The sequence below is a fragment of the Sinohyriopsis cumingii genome, chromosome 8 (assembly GCF_028554795.1).
Source record: "Sinohyriopsis cumingii isolate HCF-2022 chromosome 8, ASM2855479v2, whole genome shotgun sequence".
NCBI lineage: Eukaryota > Metazoa > Mollusca > Bivalvia > Unionida > Unionidae > Sinohyriopsis > Sinohyriopsis cumingii.
In genome coordinates, this window is record NC_142968.1 from 47,891,804 (window position 1) to 47,915,338 (window position 23,535).

The 23,535-nt window shown below is 35.7% G+C and overlaps 1 protein-coding gene across 1 annotated transcript; it reads left to right on the plus strand.

The window, feature by feature from the left end:
* The first annotated feature begins 1,356 nt into the window (after positions 1-1,356).
* Positions 1,357-23,280, plus strand: LOC149793438 (immunomodulatory peroxidase-like). Its single transcript, XM_089968999.1, has 16 exons — positions 1,357-1,443; positions 3,797-3,981; positions 6,179-6,453; positions 7,218-7,344; positions 10,519-10,730; positions 11,619-11,795; positions 12,961-13,009; positions 13,666-13,799; positions 14,148-14,258; positions 14,545-14,604; positions 14,719-14,925; positions 15,031-15,494; positions 16,011-16,210; positions 17,763-17,929; positions 20,614-20,710; positions 22,741-23,280. Exons 2-16 carry the CDS (start codon positions 3,971-3,973, stop codon positions 23,069-23,071), a joined length of 2,622 nt encoding a protein of 873 aa, XP_089825125.1. The 5' UTR covers positions 1,357-1,443; positions 3,797-3,970; the 3' UTR covers positions 23,072-23,280.
* Positions 23,281-23,535: the final 255 nt, after the last annotated feature.

Sequence of the window (23,535 nt, forward strand, 5' to 3'; positions counted from 1 at the left end):
TGCCGCAGACATGTGGCATGATGTCCCACCCAGTCACATTATCCTGACACCGGGCCGACCAGTCCTAACACTAACCTCTTAATGCTGAGCGCCAAGCGAGGCAGCTGTTAGTACCATTTTTGTAAGTCTTTGGTATGACTCGGCCGGGGTTCGAACCCACGACCTCCCGCATCCGAGGGAGACGCCCTAACCACTAGGCCACCGGAGCGGTCGTGTATTGACGTCTTCCAGCTTATAGAATAAAATCTGTATTGCACTTGGTTAATATACCTGACATGAATGACTTGAGTATTATATTTATCAATAACGTTTTGTGTTTATGTTATGTTCTATTCGTTGCGGTTTGCTAATTGGCTCTCGAATTGTTCCTTCAAAAAAAAGTGTATTGTCATTTTTGTAAAATGGGGACTTTTTCTCATTGAACATATCAAATACATGTGGTTGCTTAAGAATCCAAAGAATTTAGGCATGTGGCAAAATGTTTATGTCAATCGGACATGGGATATGAAATTTATAAAGATTCAGATAGTATATGTTATATAGTTAAATTTTGTGTGACGTAACCAGACATTTTTAATCAACCTTACCAGTCGGACCACCTCGGCTATTTAAGCGAGACAAAAATATGGCTCGGGTGTATGTCGGAGCAGTGACTTACAGAAAATCACTTTGTTTTCCACTGGAAATGCCTTTACAAGAAGGAAATAATCTTTTGCGAAAAATAAAACAGCTCATCGCCTTCGCAACTTGTCAATCGATCTTATGATTAAGCAAATATCAGCGGTGGTCTGAATGGCAGTTGACGGTACACATTCTATAAATAATCGAGAGGACTGTGCTCTCGGTCACGTCTCATGACCATGTTTTCTGCTCGACCTACCACAACTGCATGATTAATTTCGAGTCACTACTGGGTAGACATGAAACAATACACGTTTGTTTAGATGTAATATGAGGTATTCATTTACAACTACACCTTTCTCAAGTTATATACAATATGACCTATTTGTTCATACTACACGTTGTATCAAGTTAGATGCAATATGACCTAATTATTCATACTACACGTTGTCTCAGTGTAGAAGCAATATGACGTATTGATTGCTAATACATGTTGTATCAATGTAGATTCATAATGGTATATTTATTACTAGTACAATGTCTCAAGCTAGGTACTTGCCATAACTGGACTTTTGAACTCTTTGTTTCATCCTCTCTACCACATGTGTGCGCACGGACTTTATGTGGCACGAAGTGAATCGATGACCCTTGGTTATTGAAGACGTGCAGCTAGCTATACTTACAGCATTATTGACACGGTAGACCGTGTAAAGTGTGAAACTAATGCATCACTCTGCATTAGGTGATATTTAAAACGTGCCCAGCGTGACTGAAGGCATTGAATTTAAAACTTTCCATGTAAGGTACTGTTTCTATCTTGTTGTGAGTATTATTTTGTTATTATTTGTGTTTAGTTGATTGTTTCCAGTTTATGTACAAGCACATACAGTATGTCTGCTAAGAAGCTTTGATGATTACCTCTTATGTCTACCAACAAAAAGGTGAAATTCTTGTCTTGTCAAAGTTGATTCATTGTGCAATCTAAAGAGACGTTCGAATGAAGCTTGCTATATATTTACTTGCGTTTTCGAAGAAGCACTCTTATGTTTACCCATTTAGGCTTTATTCTCCTTTGACATGCCGATTGAAGTTTTTTGTACTATACCATTCTTTTCTTTCCCTTCATTGCACTTGCTACGTATTTACTTTATTTTGGGGGTGCGAGGGAGGGATACAGAGTCTATGGAAGGTGCAATAAAATGTACTAGTTCCAAAGAGTATCCAAGAAGTTAAAATTGCATTTGTGCACGTATTTTCTTATTTAAAGCTTAAGGGTGATTGCTAATGCACAATTCAACACAGTTGGGTGAAGGTGGTACTCGGATTGTGAATACGTGGCTAAAAGTTATGGTAAGAGTGTTGTCCCTTTCGTTGATAACTGTGTACCGTTTAGCAGTGAGTGTGTGAAAGAATAACTTGCAATAAAGACCATCCCATAATTATTTCAAGACGTTGATGCAATGTACAATAATACGTATGTAGTGCCTATGAAATGAACACTAATGAATAATCCATGTAGTGGCGCGAAGTGGATTAGGAAAAGAACTTGGATAAATTGAACACGAGCTGGGGTTTTTCTTCTGGTCAGAAATAAACAAGTACGAAAGCTTGTATTGGCCAAAAAGAAGCACATTTTATGATGGCGACAATAACAATGTCAAAATTCTAATCACAAATCACTATGTTCCCCACCATGAGGAGTTAGAATATTTATATTCTTTGCTCATGCGTTTTATTGTACATGCTGAAATGGTAATCGAATTTCTAAATTTGATTGATTATTGAGTCTTCAGTTTACATCTCTAACGACCTTCTTGGCATCCTAATAATGGGTTGAAAGTAAAATGTACACAATATAAGACTTTGGTCTATTATTTTCACTTTGGGTGCAAAGGTCAGTTGTATTCAATATGAATATAAATTTGTCTCTCGCTCAGAGTAATTATTGAAGTAGCAGAGGGATGTAGAAGAGGAAATAACAAAACCAGTAAATGTATAGAAATTTTCTGGAATTTCTTTGGTGGGTTTTCTTTTTCAGTTTATTTTCTGTGACGATGTCGAGTTCTTTTTTGTCGCGGCTAATTGTATCCATGTAAGGCGATTAACTTGAGCTGTAATATTCATTATGGTAATCAAATTACACGATATCTTGTAGCCACATGTGTGCGTTTACAAACACCTGAGATAACATTGTGCTAAACAAGTTTTCTTCCGTTAATTTTAATTTTGCAATATTTACTCTTTACGAATGGACAACTTAAGATTGCGAAATTATGCCTAACATATGTTTGGTTCTAAAACTGCTTCATATACTCTGTTTTAAATTGTATGTTCTCGACCAATTCCAGATCAATACTTGTACAATCGTGGTAGATGGACCTTGCAAAGTTTACGCGATGTTCAAACTGTTCTGCACATCTTCCGAGATACACATTTATGCATTTGCATGTAACATGTAATCTTCATCTTGCAGTACTATTTTAACCATCTCGCTATCAGGGTGGTTGTCGTTGCGCGAAACCTGCGTTCGATATAAGCAGATTTATAATGGTCATATTGTGATTATATGTTAAAGCAGTGATTTACTTTGTATATGTATATTCATGTATACTCTTTGCTCATTGTCGTCTGAACTGCCTGGTAATAGTATTTATTTTGAAAGAAACACTCCTCTTGGTGCTTTTCCAATGACTTTTACTTCACTTTCAAGTATTTTCTGATCTATATACGGTATTGTAACGCAAATTTGATCTGGTTCATGTATAAGTTTACTAACAAGATGTCCAATTGGTCAAATAAATTGTTAACTTTGATTTCTAATGTTGTCGCGTCCCAACATGAGAAAATAAAATTCTATATTATACCGTTAGTATCCTAACATAGCTGTCACTAATGTTAATCGAAAATGGTTTATACCCATTTATCAATGATTGGTTATTGATAATTAATTGCTTTGATTGTTTCAACCATCTTCCATAATGGATATCTAGCATCAGTTACATTTCTAACTAAATATCTTCCTCAAAAACTTGCTGAACAAGTCTCGCATGTGCAACAACTACTACATGTTCCAATGACATAAGAACATTAAATGGATATTCACCTTAAACAAATGAGTGACCCGAATCCATTTCTAAATTTATGAATACCTAATTTTCAAATTCTCTTTGTATAGCCCTGGTGGATCTTTTCTGGTTATACGGGAACGGCTCCTGCAATCGTTGTTCTGAAGCTGACAAGTAACGGGTACAGTTCGGAAAGCTAAGGAAAACCGTTTCGACCATTCATAAATACTCCTATTGGAGAAGTCTTGTTTATTCGGAGGGAAGTCCGTCGTTTGTGATCGATAATGGATGTGTGGTATATTGTATTTATTCATTAGCATGTATTCGCAACATATATTTATATATGGAAATGTATTTGTATCTGTAATACTGGGGAACTCTGCCACTGTTTGAAGAATAAATCACGACAGTTTCAGCTTCAATATCTTCACATTCTGCTTCAGTATTATCTTTGGCTGCCTCAAACGTCCGACAAGGGAATTAAAATTTGAAACAGCTTTGTCTAGCAAGGCCAGATGAATACACTGCAAATTTCGTTGACACGTATCGACAGATCCAACGAATCTTGAAAAATATTTCTGTGTGCAGGTCACAGTAGTCTACATTATATGTTGTGTACTTTTTATACTGCAACACAGAATGTACACGAGCGGAGAAGAGCTAGCTTCGAATTCTGTAACCATAAAATGTCAGTATTTCTATTTATTTGTATTGATTACTCAATAACCGAGTTGACATAAAAAAGCCAATTGTCATGCAAATACTTGTTCTAATCTATATGTAAAGTATATATGTGTGGGTGTATATATGTGTTGTTGTTGTTGTTGTAGGGTTTAACGCCATTTCTCAGCACACGATAGGCTATACATGGTGGCCAGTATTAATGGTGGAGGAAGGTATATATGTGTGCCTATATATATATATATATATATATATATATATATATATATATATATATATATATATATATATATATATATATATATATATATATATATATATATATCTATATATATCTATATATATCTATATATCTATATCTATATATATATCTATATCTATATATATATCTATATCTATATATATATCTATATCTATATATATATCTATATCTATATATATCTATATCTATATATATATCTATATCTATATCTATATCTATATCTATATCTATATATATATCTATATCTATATATATATATATATATCTATATCTATCTATATCTATATATATATATCTATATCTATATATATATCTATATATATATATATATATATATATATATATATATATATATATATATATATATATATAATCTTTATATCTATCTATCTATGTATCTATCTATCTATCTATCTATATATGTATGTATATATATGTATGTATGTATATATGTATGTATGTATGTGTATGTATGTATGTATGTATGTATGTATGTATGTATATATATATATATGCATGTATATATATATATGTACATATATGTGTGTGTATATATGCGTCTATATTTGTGTGTGTGTATATGCGTCTATATTTGTGTGTGTGTATATGCGTCTATATATGTGTGTGTATGTGCGTCTATATGTGTGTGCGTATATGCGTCTATATGTGTGTGCGTATATGCGTCTATATGTGTGTGCGTATATGCGTCTATATGTGTGTGCGTATATGCGCCTATATGTGTGTGCGTATATGCGTCTATGTGTGTGCGTATATGCGTCTATATGTGTGTGCGTATATGCGTCTATATGTGTGTGCGTATATGCGTCTATATGTGTGTGCGTATATGCGTCTATATGTGTGTGCATATATGCGTCTATATGTGTGTGCATATATGCGTCTATATGTGTGTGCATATATGCGTCTATATGTGTGTGCATATATGCGTCTATATGTGTATGTATATGTAGGTATGCATGTATGTATGTATGTATGTGGATGGATGGATGGAGATAGATGGATGGATATATGGATGTAGATGGATGGATATATGGGTGTAGATGGATGAAGATGTGGGTGTAGATGGATGGAGATGTGGGTGTAGATGGATGGAGATGTGTGTAGATGTACATGTATATATGTGTATATGTATGTATAGAGGTCTATTTGCATATCTATCTATATGCATATATATGCATGTATATATATATATATATATATATATATATATATATATATATATATATATATATATATATATATATATATATGTAATTTGTATTTGGCAGATTTTCTCCAGGATAGATAGTTTAAGACCAAACAGTCGTAAATGTGTGTGTATGTGTCTATATGTGTGTGTGTGTGTGTGTGTGGAAATATTTGAAGTTTACATATTTTATTTGGCACGAAATTTTAAATGAGAAATTACACCTATCTCGTGATCCTAAGGAACCTGATTATTTAAGGACGTCATTTTGTCTCAGTTAATCGCTCGTGCCAACATATTTAGGAAATGTGTACTGAAATTAATTACGGTATATCCACATTTCAGGATCATGCATCAGAGGGCTCCTTTCATACTTGGATGTTTGGTGTTGGCATGTACAGAAGGACTAGCAGTAGGCGACAAAACTAGTCAGGGGCCTTCCGGTTCTACCATTAATCCGACCGATATCACTGATTGGACCTTTTCCCAGATGGAGAGCTCCACGCCCATTGAACAAATGCAGACAGATGCCCTGTCGAGGATTATCTCCGAATCTCTTCCAAGCATCGAGCGCTCTATTCGGGATGCTAACGCCCTGGACAAAACATTATTTGACAACGGTATGTACAGCATTACATTTGTTGTTTATAGCATTTGCCTTAAAGGAACGTTCACAATAACGATTTTATATCAACATGTAACCTCTATGACCACAGTAACTGATAATCACGAATGAATGGTACTGTTGAATTTATGTAAAATGGATTAAAAACGTAACTGCAGAGTATGTAAAGAACTTTAAATTAATAGTACGTAGATTATGTGTCGTTAATAACGGAACAAGCTAAATCCTTAACAGGCAAAAAAAAAAATATTGTGTACTTAAATCTAATTAGCACAAGTCAAATAATGGATATTTTTTTTAAAGAATTTTTTTTAGCTAAGTGTCCCCGGTTGGCGCAGAGGGGTCTAAATCTCTCGAATTTCCCGTTCGTTCCCGTCTAACCTGCCGGTAGCTTTCAGTGGGCCAATGGTTATTACTGGGATTTTCCCCGAGTTCTTCCTCGGCCACTACGTAAGACCTATCGTGTGACGAAAAATGGCGCTAAACCTAAAACTGATCAGCAAAGCTTTCTATAATATTGTCACAAGAAGAATAATATGGCGAATTCTAACCGTTTAGAAAAAGACTGCGGCAAATCCAGATAAATTACAGAAAATACATATTTTAAAAGAATTAAATATACAAAAACTGAATTAAACACTTCTGACGGCAATAAAACATTGTCGAATATATTGTATACAATGGTGTTTTTTTTTTTTAATTTTGAATTTCCTGTGGGTTCTGTTTCTTGTTCATGTTGCTAATCTGTATTTTAAACAGATATCGACTATAAAGGTGTAAGGAATAAAGATTTCTTCGGACCTCATCTGCTAACCAGCCCTCGAGCCAAAAATATTTCGTACGTAGGAATGCTTTTCATAGGAGCAACGAAAGCTGTGGTTGAGAGGTGAGTAGAAAACGTAAGCAAAAAGAGCAAACATCCCTGAACAAAAATGATCTATACATAATAAAGACGTTTGCAAGAGTGAATTTGTTAATAAAATATAGATGAATGGTGCAGAAATTGTGTATTCTTCAAATGTATACCAATATGACTAATAGGTTAGTGCTTGGGATAGAGATTGTATGCCGTAACATTGTCTAAGACACCTTCTCGAGACAAAGAGGAACAGTAAAGGTAAATTTCAGTGAACATAAACCGGAGTTTAAAATCAATAATACAGTGACCGTCACTATTATTTAACTTGGTCCTTACTGGAATACGAGTTGGGTGCATCTAGGACTGACAAGGTTTTCCATTACGGAAAGATGACCAGTAAAAATTGCTTAATTAAAACAGACTTTGCTATGTATGGAAATAACGAGCCATGAGTAAGCCTTGACTTGTGACAGAAAGCAAAGATGTTATAGAATTTAAGATTTCACCTTTACCCGATAATGCCCACAATGTCGAAACCATTCTGTATCATGTAGTAGATATTTCTTGACACTCAACCATTCTTGAATTCATGTTGCAAGGTAAACTGGTTGTACTTGCTGAATGACGTCAGTAAAAATTGTATCAGAACGTACATTATTGATACATTTTATCTCTGTACTTACAATACTCACGCAAACTAGTGAAATATGCATTATAGTATTTCAAATTAAATGAATCAATATTGGATATGTATGGATAAGCAAGCGAGACGAAATTACAAACCACGTTATGTATTGAGCTGAAATAAGAGAAGTAAACACCCAGCACTACATACCAGTCCGGATTGGAAAGACGCTTCATTAAATAAAGCAAGGCCTTAATACCGGATATCCTGTCGAGGATAGTCGACGGATATATCCAATGGAGCCCGCTGCTAGTCAAAGAGTCTTTAAATATCTCAAGAGGAAACATATATCCAAATAGACACAATCGGCATGATTATTGGAAAGCTTTGGTTTCCGGTGAACATGAAGACATTTCGGGAAGTAGTATGGTTTGGTACAGGATGGGTGATAAAACTGAGCTCAGCATTTCGTCCAGTGAATATTCATGACCATTTGGGTCGTTATTATTTGGTAATCATTCCAAAAAAGATGCCATTTACGCACAGGTGTCTTTTCTGCTTTTCTGCATAACCTGACAAGTGAAAATCTGTTTGCGGTATAGTATTTGAAAATTACCATTGCCTCTTTACGCCATTATCCCCTGTACCGTACAAAATCTGCTTTGCTACTTATGGAATTGACAAGCCAGAATAAGCGTTTGTTTCTAACAGAAGGCAAAGGTATTGTATAATATCGTCAGCACCACAATCATTCTGTACTGGCTGTAAATATTGATTGATTACCAAACATGTTTGATTACATAATACAAGATAAGCTGTTAATATCACTATGGTGGAATAAAACCGAATGGTACATTGTACGGAACAAAAAGTGATTAGCAAAAGCAAGATGGTGAAATGTATATTAAACTCTTAGGCTTAAGTGCTACATAATTCTCACAAAATACGACTACGTTTAGATGAATCATTAAAAATAAATTATTTTTCTTGCAACTTTGAGTGCAATAATTGCTAATCAGTCCTGAATAAAATCCTTTGCAAGCTAATGTCATATCAGGGTGGTAAAAATCACGATCGTTCGCTGGGAGTGTCAGATGTAATAAGCTGCAAACAGTTTAGACTAGTTTACTTTTTACCGAGTAGTCTGTTCCAGTCTAATCACTTTAGACCTCTCGACCACTAGGGGCCCACTTTTTGTGATGTCTAGCCGAACTGTTTAGATGTATCGTAAAGCGTTGTATTCCTTTCTTTCCGGCTTCCTGTTGGTTTTCAGTCTGATATCACACGAAAATACCGGAAAGCGAAATATCATTACCCACAGGTTTGGATTTGAAAAGCAACATTTCTGCGAATGTGGGACCTCTCTGGAGGGCTAGTAGTTAGAGCATCCGACTCGGATGCTGGAAGTCGTGTGTTCGAACCCCTCCCGAGTCATACCAAAGACTTATAAACACTGTGTTTACAGCTGCCTCGCTAGGCGCTCAACATTAAGGGATTAGTGTTAGGACTGATCGGCCTGGTGTCGGGATATTGTGACTGTGTGGGACATGATGCTACATGTCTGGTTTGATGCTCCAAGTGCTAGACATCACTTTTAACTGCCACACTACAGACATTGTGTTTTTTATGTACGAAGATATATTAAAACACTAATAGAAAGCACTGTGCAAAATGTCAACTATATCCCAGTTTTAGTAATATGGTAACAATTTAACGAAACGCGTGTCCCTTATTTCTAGTTATTGTGTTTGTGTTTGTATGTTAACGTATCTTTAACAAATTTCCAGTTGTATCGCTACGATCTCAGTAGTGTGGAAGTTCATAGTGATGTCTAGCTCTGGGGCATCATGCCGCTAGCGTGCAGCCTCGTGTCCCACCTAGTCACATTATCATGACACAGAACGATCATACCTAACACTAACTTAATACTGAGTGATATCTGCTAGTATCATTTTTGAAAGAATTTTTTTTATGACTCTGCCGGGATTCAAGTCCGAGACCTTCTGCATTCTAGGCGGACATTCTAACCACTTAGGGCACTGGAGCGGTCTAGGAGTTAATTGAGATAATTAGTTTCTAACAGAAAACTAAACACTGTTAATTGGAGTAGCTGATGCCATTCACCTTCAAGTTCTCATAATATTGATCGTTAAGTGCATTACTTTTGTGCAAGAAAAGGAAAGAAAATGACAGGAAAATATAGTTAGAGCATGTTCGCATGAAAGAATACATTTTAAAATGGATACTAAATTAAAAAGTTCAGATATGTTGTGCTTTCTTTTGTTTTCCTGAATACGTTTTTATATATTAATATAATTAGAAAGTAAAATGTCATTTTTAAAAACAAATCCTGGTTTAAAATTTAAAAACACAAACCTCGAACTCGGACGAGTCTGTTTTTAAACGATAACAGTCAAAGACGATTCGTAAACGGCCGAAGAACTTGTGACAATCCTAGAAAGGACATGTAACTTGTTTCCTTTTAACCATTTGTAGTATGTTTGTAGAATGAATTCATAGTTTGTTTTATAAAAATTCAATTTAATTTATACTATATGCGTCTTTGAAATCCACAGGCTCAAAATGTCATTACAATCCATCGAAGAACAGTTTCCCAGGCCACCACCAGTACTTGATCAGTGTCCTTTTCGAATCGCACCGGATTGTATCCAAGCTACAACGTCTCGGTACAGGAACATTGACGGCTCTTGCAATAATCTGAACAACGGATTCTGGGGAGCATCGTTTACGCCTTTCAAGAGGATGCTACCTGCAGTTTATGACTACTGTAAGGAAAATTGTCCATTTGTTGTAAAGTCAATCAAGATTAATTTACATTTAACCTTATAGCATTAACCTAGGGAATAAACACCTCATCACCCACCAAAGCAAAATCTAGAGTTCAACAGCGAATAGAAGATAATTTGTTTGGAACTGCTTTCAATAGCCGATTTATAACACAATTATGCATCTCTCCCGTCTAAACCAATCTCTCATTTCTTTGGCGTGATTTTGCGAAATAAAGTTCTTGACCTTAGAATTGGTGACAAAGGTAGTGTAACAGTACGAATTCTCATTTAAGAGATAGCGAAACCGTCCCTCTTTCCACACATGTGATTAGATGTCAATCTTTTTCAGAATACTGACCTATGAGATGCCATTTTGTTTTCTTCAGAGTTCTGATTAAGAGCGCTTTTTTTTTGTTCAAGACGGGTGAAGGATGACTGGATATGTTCTTTTTATTTGTGACTTTCTCGCATTCATAAAGTCGAATTTTTTTTATTGGTGTAACCGATATAATGTTTAGTGCTTTGGGTTTGGAAAATTATAACAAAAGTAAAAATGGCATATTTTCCGTTGTGATTGAAATAATATACCACCTAAACACTGTGGCTCATGCGAGATTGCACTATACCCATAGGATAAAGACATCTCCTCTCGCTTTTTGTACCTCGTGAACGGAAAATGCTGAGATTTCATAGGAAAGATCCATGCTTTGGTATGGGAGACAAACGTGTCACGACATATATCGAAAACAAGTGAATGCTTAAAACACATAATAATCGATTTGAGGGAGCTCGTTCTTACTTGCAGGTTATCCATACTACTTATTACCGCTTGATGAAACAGATGGACGGCAAACTTTTAAAATTAACGATTACGGATCTCGTTATAGTTGACAAACCAAGACAAACCAGTCTAAACAATCTACCTCTTCCCCTGGCGCGTATGGTCAGCACGCGTTTCCATCTGCCGAGTCTCCCTGCCAACCTGATGAAGGATCTTACTCATATGACAATGGAGTTCGGACAGTTTCTAAGCCACGATATTCAACGAAATGCTCTGGCAACAGGTAACGATATATATATATATATATATATATATATATATATATATATATATATATATATATATATATATATATATATATATATATATACACCCACACACACACACGTATGTATCTATGTATGTGTGTGTGTGTATGTATGTATATATGTATGTATGTATGCTGAACAGTTCTAGGAACCATGCACACTGGACAAACTGTTCATATGGTGAAGTTTGTTAATTTGTAACCTTCTGTAGCTGCCTTGATCACTTCGAAAACTAGGAAGAGGTATTTGCAAGTCATAGTTTATAAGATCTTCGAGTTTCCATAGAACTGTGAAGCGAATCCGGTTCAAAGACTGTCGTCTGCACATTACTGTCTTTGCATCCGTCCGTAAAGTCTCAAGACCCAATTAGGATCAGCATTTCTTGAATGTTATGTCTCACAGTATCGCACCTGTTGGTCTTTAAATAACCCATGCTGAGATCAAGATATTACAATTAAATCAAGGTCATCACATATTATACGTCACACTCCCATTTTGATCAGCCTTTGCTTTTAGTGTATTTTATAGGGCAATATTTTTTATTGCGTTACAAAACGTGTTGGGAAATTACCTGGGTAGTACACTCTTTGGTAGTCAGTCACGTATAATCCTGGTTATGAGGTTTATGCTTTCTATTAGGCTCGTGCTCAATTTTCCTTGGTTGCGGATTGTGTCCATGTAATTGTGTAAAGCTGTCTCTCGTCAAGTCACAAATGTAGTACTGTGATGTCGTTCTGTTGTTCAAATTGACTTTGAAATAAGACAAGTTTCATTGCGTTAGTGGTTTGCTTTGCGGTCATACCGGCCTTGGTCATTCATTTTAATCAAGACCATTGTGAAAAGATATTAATGCATTTGTTGAGTTTCCTGTATAGCCCTTAACGCATTTCAATCCAAAACAAGTTGCATATTTTTGTTTTAGTTATGTTAAGAATATGGTGTGTATTGCATTGAAAGTAATTTCAATGTAGGAAATACATTTTATTGCAGCAAGACCTTACAGATAATTACCTATTCTTAATGTTATACAATTCAACTAAGTTCACAAAAAATTCCCATTAGATTGTACCTTTTACATTGTGAAATTTCGCTATGCTCGGTGGTTTGTCAAAAGCTTTTTCAAAATGTGTTCTTTTCCAGGTTACGACGGCGCTAGGATTGAATGTTGTACAGATAATGTAGGACAAAGGTAACTGAAGATATAATGCAGTATGTTATTTATATTTATATGTATGCATGTGTATGTGTCTAGGGTGTGTTAAAACTTGGTGTATACCTAAATATCAAGGTAAATATTTACCCGTCCAAAAACATGGGACAATGCCTATTTGTATTATTTCTGACGTGCTACTCTAATGTATGTAACGTAACTGATAAACAAGTTTCTTCCTATAAGACTATTTATAGCCAACGAGGAAATGGTGCGATGAATAAGCGCAATGACATCGAAGAGCAAGCAGGAAATAATCATAAAAAATATTATTGATCATAGGTGTAATCAACCTCAACACTGTAGGGTTATCTTGTGAATTGATAGCACTTTCCTTACATTCATTTCGATATTATCATACTACGACAGTGATTATTTGCAACAAATGGCCGGTCGCTGACTATTTTGTGCATATTTTATAAGTTTCTTTATTATTACAGTGTTAAATTCACAGTTCAAGTAGATATTTTATGGAATTGGAATAACAATCTCATCTTCACCTTTACGTATGTGTGCGTGTGTGTGTTTGTGTGCATAAAACTACAAAGTTAATCTGATCGCTGGAAAGTAATGTAGTCATTAGAACATAGATAATAACATATGTGCATTGTTGTTTTTTTTTATATTAAACATAGACTTATCCTGAGCAGGCGACTTAATTGTTTTCCCATCGAGATCCCCACAGATGATCCATACTTTTCCCAGTTCAACAGGACATGCATGAACTTCGTCCGGGCTTTTCCGACCCCAAATCTGGATTGTTCTCTGGGTAACCTATTATTCAAGTACAATGAAGATCTATATTGAAAATACATTTGATTGATTCATATTATTTCTTCCTTTCTTAGGGGTCATGTTAAACGTCAAACATATTTTTATTTATATTGACTTTGTTCATGAGATTTACTCGTATATTTTTTTTTTGGACCGATAATGTGGGGGTAGAGGTCATAAAGCAAGGAGTAGGACTATGAACACCGCGATTAATCTATGATAAACGTTTATAAAACCTAACCACATAATTCCAAATGTGATTAGTACTTAAAATACATAAAATACGTTTGTCATTACTACTTTAATGTCCTGATACCGATGTTCATTGTTCTGTTTTTTACAGGTCAAAGAGAACAGTTGAACCAAAATACTCATTACATTGACGGGTCTCAGATCTACGGATCTGATAAATCTGCTAGCGATTCCCTCAGATCATTCAGTGGAGGCAAGTTATGTAAATGAATTTTAATTTGGTTTTACACATGGCTTTATAAACATGTTTTTTTCTGTTGTTGTTGTTGTTTTGCACCGCATTGATAAAACAGATTTTCATATCGATCATTGCCGAATAAAGCCACATAGCAAAACACATGTATTAAACCAGATCTGAAGTAGAGATATTAAGCATAAGATGATTCACTTGTATAGTTTAGGATAATTCAATATCTTGCTTGCTCAAAATATATTATTTCACAAAAGAATCGTAATTTTCCCCATTAAGAAAGTACTTTGTTGTTCAGTTGATCTAGATAACCATCTCGACAGTAAAATTTCGCTTGAAAATTGTGTTGTGGAGATAGGTTCGTTACCAGCGAAACAAAGATCTTAAATTATCCACGTATATCGCAGATTTTACCGCAACTAGTTTTGTATTTTGGGAATGGATGTAGAATTTGTAATCGGCGTAAAACTAGAGTTCGACTCGGATGTGAAAATCTGCACCTTTATTTTATATTTTCTTTGCTACTCTACTGATTTGCTACTACGGTGTTTTTTATGCACAGGTACATTAATAACTGGCCAGGATCCGGGCATTCCAAATCTGCTGCCAAAGGATACAAATAACAGTGCTAATTGCATTCTGCCTAATTTGGGCTCCAATGTCAAGTGCTTCCTAGCAGGTAAATATGCATCTCTTTAGATTGTCTTTTACGATTGTGGAGTCGCACGAAAGCATTTTCGCATAGGTTGCATGTTACGCCTATAACTTTATATTTGCATTTTAGGGGATGATCGTGTCAATCAGCAGCCGGCCCTTGCCACGCTTCATACAATTTTCATGAGGGAACACAACCGAATCGCTACAGGGCTTGATGCTCTGAACAATGGTTGGTCAGATCAGATTCTTTTTGATGAAGCCAGAAAGATCGTCGGCGCCATACTCCAACACATCACCTACAAGGAGTATCTTCCAGAAATTCTCGGTCCAGCTATCATGAATTCTAATGGCCTGAATCCTCTCACAACTGGTTACTTTAACGGTTACCAAAGCAGTATGAATCCCTCCATTATGAATGAATTTGCTACTGCCGCCTTTAGATTTGGTCACAGTATGATCCACGATTCGCTTAAGTATCGAGGCACATCTCTCTTGTTCAAAGATGTCTTTAATAACCCAACTACGTTGTACGATACAAATGGAGGTATTGATAGCATTACTAAAGGTCTTGTAGATGGGCAGTCTCAAAAGGTAAGAAATTCTGTCAAGATAAAGAAAATCCATTTTTAGTACAATGCTAGTGATACCATAGCTACATTTGATGTTTATAATCTTTGGTCTAGTTTTCATCTTACAATTCCTATAAACAAACTATAAAGTGTTTTAAATGAAAAGAATGACATAGTAGTCAAATCTTGAATATCTTGTGAGAACAACGGAGAGGTGATTTAATCATCCAGAATCCACAATGGTCACTGAAGTATTTTCATTGAACATAATGATCTTGGTATTAATGCAATATGATAGGACAAGTAGAACTACGTGCAATTAAAATTGTTTAGTTTCATACCACGTAGTATGTGTTTAAAAGGGTAGACCGAATTAGAGCTGGTTTCACAACACACCAAGTACTTTTGGAAAAGTCAGTTGTCCATTGGACTGATTTATAAGATAACTAACACTACTCGGGGCACTATACCCACTTGTACACAACAACAACACAAATGATTGCAAATGTCTCTCGAAGGCAGTATTTCTATTCTACAGGTTGACGATCGCATAAGCCAACAGGTTACTCGCTATTTATTTGAACGTCAACCTGGGTTTGGTGCCGACTTGGCAGCCATTAATATCCAGAGAGGAAGAGATCATGGTATTCCGCCCTATTTACTCGTCAAAGCAATCTGTAACGTTACCGGTAATGTCCACAATCTCAGCGTCTGGTCTTCGCTTTCCGATATCTACAAGTAAGTCCACATTTTAAAACTATAAAAAATGTTGACTGTTATATCTTTGAAGTACTTTACCTTTTTAAGGGTATCATATATGTGTTATGTATGTCTAATTTAATTTTGTTTTTAATTTTTTTATTCCGTTACATGCTTTTGTAATGTAACATTGTTTCCTGGATTTGACATCGTAAGAAATTGAGTTCAGTTCTGTTTGACCTGATTTATTGTTTTATTTTTTTCAGCTTCATTTTTTTGAAGAACTAATATTATAAACAGTGTATCTCGTTGCAGACCTTGTTCCAAAAACGAGTGACAGTTTTGGTAACAACTTTTTTAATTTCCATTTTAATCTATCTCAGAGTAAGAATCGTTGAGTCAAGGTCATACCTTGATTACGTGACAACTATCATTTGTCGATTGGTAACACTTCTATTCTTCCATAAGAGTGAACTTTTGCCCTTCATCCGGAAATCTGTTTCGCTCCTTAGTTTGTCGTTTAACTATTGTTTTGATCAAAACTAGTCAATTGGGCTTAAAACATCTGAACCGTTAAGTTTTATTTTTTTATGACCAGTTTGGGCTGAATTTTATTTTTCTTTAAATTCTTGAATTCAAGTGAATGTTTCCCTGGAAATACAAAAATGCTCTGATAATTCTTGGACATAGACATTCATTGGAATTTAAACTGAATTCAAACCTGGAATACTTTTTCTGTGATTCAACAAGAGGCTGTTGACACATCTGCAATTCGTGGGTTTATAGAGACGGCATCGCCTTCCATCTTGAATTTCATCAGGAATTGAACTGAGATTCACTTAGAACTTTTTATTGATAGCACATGTGTCTTAATTCTTGAATTATATTTTTGGATTTAATTCGCAATATCGCATGTTCCTTTTTCTTTCTTTTTTTTCTTTGTATTCTAGGGAAATATGTTTGTTGTTAAGTTTGTTGTCTAACTCTTTTCTGTTACTTATTTTAAGAGCATACACTCGTAACGTATGAAACGTCATAAATGTCCATATTATATTGATCAAAGATTATTTGCGAGACGAGAACATATTTGTATTTCTGTGTACAATATTTTGATTTTTCTCTAGGATTTCCATGGGAGGTCTAAAGTGAAATTGGTCATAAACGTTTTAACTAAATATTCGAGACAGTCGATGAAACGTAAACAAAAATCAGTTGTTTATGTGCGATCACGGAAGTCTACGAGAACCAATTAACGTGGTTGTTGATGCTAAGACTAGATTTCACATTACACGTGGACAAGCAAAGGAATCGTTCAGGTATAGCAGCACATATCAAAGGCTTAGTTTAAAGGCCATGCCCACTTGCCTGGAAAATAAAACGTTTTGCATATCCCGTTGATCTATTCCCCCATCTATTATTTAACCTACCTGGCCAAAAGATGTCCACTCTATATAGAGGCCAACGAGTGCTGCAAGTAATCTGTGCATTTTATACGTGTCTTATAAACTAACTCGTAGATATAAAATCATTATACATTCAAAAGGGCATGAAGCAAACCAAGTTTTACATATGCAGTAATTTGTCTTTCTAGTATACCCGATGACATAGACCTTTTCCCTGCTGGAGTTTCAGAGAACCCTGTAGCTGGAGGCAAGGTTGGGAAAACGTTTGCCTGTATTATTGCCAAGCAGTTCGAAGCATTGAAAAAGGGAGATAGATACTACTATGAAAACTCGGGTAACCAAGCATTCACACCTGGTAAGTTGAATCTCGTTTATACGGGTATTTGTTGGTTTTCAATTACTTTTGAATTCAGTGGAAAGATTTCGTACCGTTAACTACTTCTCAAGCAAACAATTGCAAGTTACTAAGAGAACAAACTGTATTGTTTGAAGCCGATACCATCCCTATACCTGGCTTAAAAATTGTATTTGTATCCTGCCTCAGAAAGTACGATCTGTAAACTAAAGTGATTGACTTCGGTGTTTGCTTGCTCTTAAATTGCGTTATAGCTCCTGCCATGGTAACCAAATGCTTACTGGTATAGGTAGCAAAACTTAAAAGACCATTTGGGCATCGCTTGTTTCGAATTTGTTGTTTCGTCCTGATCGAAAAAAAGACTAGATCATGTTTGAAACAATTTATCTTTTGTTCGATTGACTACCGAACCAGTTTATTCATAATCATTTACGAATCTTTGAGCAATAAGGAGAAATGGAAGTTTGATACAAAGAATAGTTGTAAAAGTAAAAGATGATTACACCCCCCCCCTCTTTTTAAAACAATGATATATGCCCATACTTTACATGTCAAATCCGGACCGCTCTGGTTGCGTAAGTGGTAATGTCGCGGGTTCGGACCCCGACCGAGTCCTACCAAAGACTTGTAAAATATATGCTAACAGCTGCCTCGCTAGGTTCTAAACGTTCATAATTGAGTGTTAGGACTGGTCGATCCGGTGTCAGGATAACGTGACTGGGTGAGATATTATGCTTCCTGTGGCATGATGCCCCAGCGCTAGACATTGCCATAAACTGCCACACTGTATACATAGTAGCGATATTACTGACAAAAATTGTTATAGTTGCATGAAGTGAGTTAAAAATCCAAATCGCATATCAAATCCAAAGATGCGAGTCTACATCTGTTCCACTTGATAAAATAACGTGTTATGTTTATACTGGAAGAGGGTCATACATTTATTTTGCAATATTTGATATATCCGGAAAATAAAATATATACCTAATTTTTTAAAGGAAAAGGAAAATTGTTCAAACTCTGCTGGGATAATTTGAGAAATGATTTACATGTGGCACTTGTTAACGCATTAGCGTTGAATGCTACTGAAAGTTACGTATATTAAGCATTACATGACTTTATTTGTCAAGAATTTCGGAGGGACTTGTACTTGAATGAGAAAATAACCGATTCGCATCGCAGTCTCCTTGACGCTCGAATATAGATATCCCATGACTTAGTTATGGCATATATAGGGGCGTGATCGTAATCTAGAGGGTAGGGGATTGGTGTGCAGGCAAGGCGACTATTATAGTATAATCTGGATCGAGATCAGATTATTGAGAAGGCACTCGTCAGAAATTCGTGAATAATTATTTATACTGTGGTTAAAGATTAAGGCCAGTAAACAAACGTGTGCTTATAAATTTCAACAACGATTTTAACAAAATTGTGCGCGCGCAGTTAAATATCGTAAGAACAATATTATACATTTTCTGTACTTAATAACGGAACGTAAAATCTAATATTAAACAATAATAACTGAATAGAAATTCAACGCGAGTTTTATGGATCTTGCATCATGGAGGATTAACAATTAAATATTAAACAAAATAATAAAAAAATGATTGATCTAGCACTGGGGTGACCAAAATATGGATGAACACAAATATAAAGAGTACACTTACCGGTAAAATTTGATCCAAAAGTAGGATGTATGCAGGTATAGTGATATATTAATAAATTACACATTACACAAAGGAACATAACTTGCGGCGTCCAGTTGACAACCATAATATGTCAGTTCAACCGCTCTCTGGGATGATAGGTAGAAACAATGCATCATCCGCCCCTCTAACTCGGCTGAGGGTTTCCTCATGAACCCTCCATGTTCACAGCTGACCCGGTGGTCTCGAAGCATTAGTCCCTAACATGATATAACTACACTCTTCCTCCGAACCATTGTCATCACTGAACAGATGCATACAGGTGATTAACAAACCCTTAAAGTGCAATGACTGTACATCCATAGTAATCGTTCTGATATCTAGCCTCCACCTTCATGCGCACCCAGACGGCCATACAGTTCTACCGCTTCCAAACAACTAATAATATAATGTATCAAACCGTTCAGAATGTGAGACGTGGTCATGTACAAATGCAATGGTGTACTTTACGTATATGCGCAAGTGAAACTAGTTATTTATAAAGAAATTCATTTGATCGGGACTGCTGTTTACGATTATCGCAGTAATCAGGTTTGTATATGAATACGCATCTGACAAAATCTTAGGGAACTATAAGAATACTAACATTTTATATCCTTTATCACCAGCGTTTGGTGTTTGGAAATAATGAAGGGTGTAAATAAAACTCTATGCCAGCTCTGTACGCGGGAAAAGAAACTCGGGCACATTATAGTTCAGATAAAATGCATCTAACATGAAATATACACAATTCCCTATCATTCATGGATTCCGTAACATGTGGTTCCATAGTAAAATATCAGTAGTGGCACTATGTTAACTTTCTGTATAATTTCGTTTCCTAATAGAATGCATTCTCCTATAAAGTCCATATATATCTTCCCATCTGTCTTGTGTATGTGTATGTTATGTTGTATGCTATACATGTTATATCCGAGTTAATGTTCTAACGAGTTTCCTTTCAGTAAGTATACCACTGTTTTACTGCATCTATTCTAGAGCAGTTGGATGAGATACGAACAACAACCTTGTCAAAAGTTATCTGCAGAAATACTGGACTGTCTTCCATCCCTTCAAAAGCCTTCAGGATAAATAGGTAGGTATTCACTTAGCAGCAGCGGAAGCTGTTTACAAACTGCAATGTAAATTGCTGCTGTGCAAATATATCCTCACTAAACTGGTCAGTTTCTAACTAAATCATTTATCAATCTTTCCTTTTGTGCTTAGTGCGTTGTACAAAGGGAGACCGTCACAAGCAGTCGTCCCGTCCCCAGACTAAATCATTCGTCTCGCAGTGCTTCAAGGCATGCATCATTTCCTCATCTTAAGAATGTTCTTTTTATGGATTTTTTTGGTATCCCTCTTTTACTCCAGCAGGTTTGATTATATTTAAGTCCTGATTTACATCACCTCTCTGTTGTTAAAAAATCTCATTTCGGATGATGGTGCAGGCACATTATGGTTGAAGTTCCTCTGATGTTAATGCTACCTGTGTGTTCTTTCCAGTTTGTACCTTTTATTCTTGAGGTACTTGTTTCCAATTGTGACATAAGGTACAAAGTGTGTACTTTTACAAAGTGGCTAGAACACAAGTGCTTACGCTCTGTTCAACCTTGTCATCCAGTCTTGCCTAGCTGTTAAATATATTGAATATTGATTAACATATTGATGTATAACGACCTTGTTTAGGGACATATCCTCGCGGTTTATCCGACTAGTCTAGACAAATTTCTAATCATCACTCGCATGGATGCCATTCCGGCACGATGTCCACTTAGCTATAATGATCCAATCGTTTTATGTGAATAAGTTTACGTTTTATGTGAGTCGTACGTCCGCTATTAGTTTATACAAATATTCTTGTTGAAAAAGTTGTGATCGGTGTTAACTATATAGATAATCGTATACATCCAAGGTGTAGAGAGGTGCATTTCTGATTTGAAATCATGGATGACATGTAACAAGCTGCAGATGAATGATGATAAAACTGAGGCCATTCTGATCACAACACAAAGACTTTCTCATTCACATCCTTTGCCTCAAACAATAAATATCAGCAACACCAACATTAAATTCACACAATCAGTACGAAACCTAGGTGTTACTCTGGACAGTACTCTCACTTTGCACCAACATGTCATGAACATATGCAAGGCTGCATTACTTGAGCTGAGACGCATCAGCTCAATTCGCAAATATCTTTCAGTTGATGCCACAAAAACACTTGTGTGTTCATTAGTACTTTCAAGACTTGACTATTGTAACTCAGTTCTGTCTGGTTCATCTCAATATATGCTCCAGAAACTTCAAAACGTTCAAAACACAGCTGCTCGGATCATACTTAGGGTACCACGATCAGATCACACCTCCCCGCTGCTCTGTACCCTACACAGGCTATCCATTCGATCCAGAATCAAACACAAAATTTGTTCTGTGCTACGTTTCACTGTCGAATTCTAGTTCAACATACCTATCCGATCTCACAAATGTGTACACACCAGCAAGATACTTACGCTCCTCCTCTGACAATCGTATACTCATTATTCCCACTATGAAAACAGTCATATGGACAGCGTTCTTTTGCATACCAAGGCCCAGCAACGTGGAATGAATTGCGCACTGAACTTAGACACAAAGATACAGTGATCACATTCAAGAGGGCTTTCAGAACTCACTTATTTCGACTGCAAGAACAAACTTAAAAATCTAATAATATTTCCTACCTGAAATTTTCTCAGCATGTTTTTTATTTTTTGATGTTTTTTCTATTTTCATGGTGTTTGGTTTTGTAATATTATATGTTTATGTTATAGGTGTTGTCTAATGTTGTAAAGCGCTTAGAGCTTCTAAAGATTAGGCGCTATGCAAAGTCCTCATTATTATTATTACTTGTGTTTGGACACTATTAGTATCACTGCATGCATCAATTTGTTGATATTTTAATCTGTTGGTATATTTGAAAACAAATTTTAAATTGTTGTAAATTTGCCGCAATGGACCAAGAATAATCTACGATGACGAGTGATGTGCCACGGAGATTTATAATAAACTAGCATTTTACATTTGTTTCCAACAATATGTGTACAATATATAGAGTTTACATGTTCCGTCAAAATATTTCTACAGCAGTCCCTGGCTGACCTGCAGCAGTGTTTCCGATGTAGATTACAACAAATGGAAGTGCGGCTGGTCAAACTGGGAATCATGGACACCATGTGCAAACTTCATCCGTTTCCGATTGCGTACATGCACAAGGCCTAAGCCATGTTCTGCTAATGTCTGTAGCGGAAATGCTTTCCAAGTGGAAATGTGTGATTCTTTTACCCGGATGAGTGTACCTATCATCCAGGCCAGTATCCGAAGGTTTGAATCAATACTTAGTCAACAACAAAACATTAATGGTACTGTTAATATATCTGTTGCTCGGAATCTACTCCAGACATTATTACGGCAGTAGAAAAAAAAAATCATTGTGTTCACAAAAGTTGCTTTATGAATATATCTCGACAATTATTTACATTTGTAAATAACAAATTTGTTTTGGTTAATCAAAATGCAAAGAAGAGTCAGCCTAGGACGCAACAAGACAGCTGGATGCTTAGAAAGTCTATTCTTATGCTTGCGTAATCCTGATGTGAAAATAAATAAAAAAAATCATATCGAAAATGCTCCTGATATCAACATTCTTCAAATTTTGTAATTTGTTGATTTTACCTAAAGCCCTTGATTTTCACATTGGGCTAAACGATTAGGAAGTAAAGTCCAATATTTGACAATCTAGTTCCTACTTTTGACCTTGAAATTCATTTGGTAAACAGTAGGAGGTAATATTGTTGAAAATAACCGACCTTCATCATAAGGGAGCCAAGGACATCAATTTTTCGACACGTATCCTTGCTCCTTTGCCTTTATGGTCAAAGT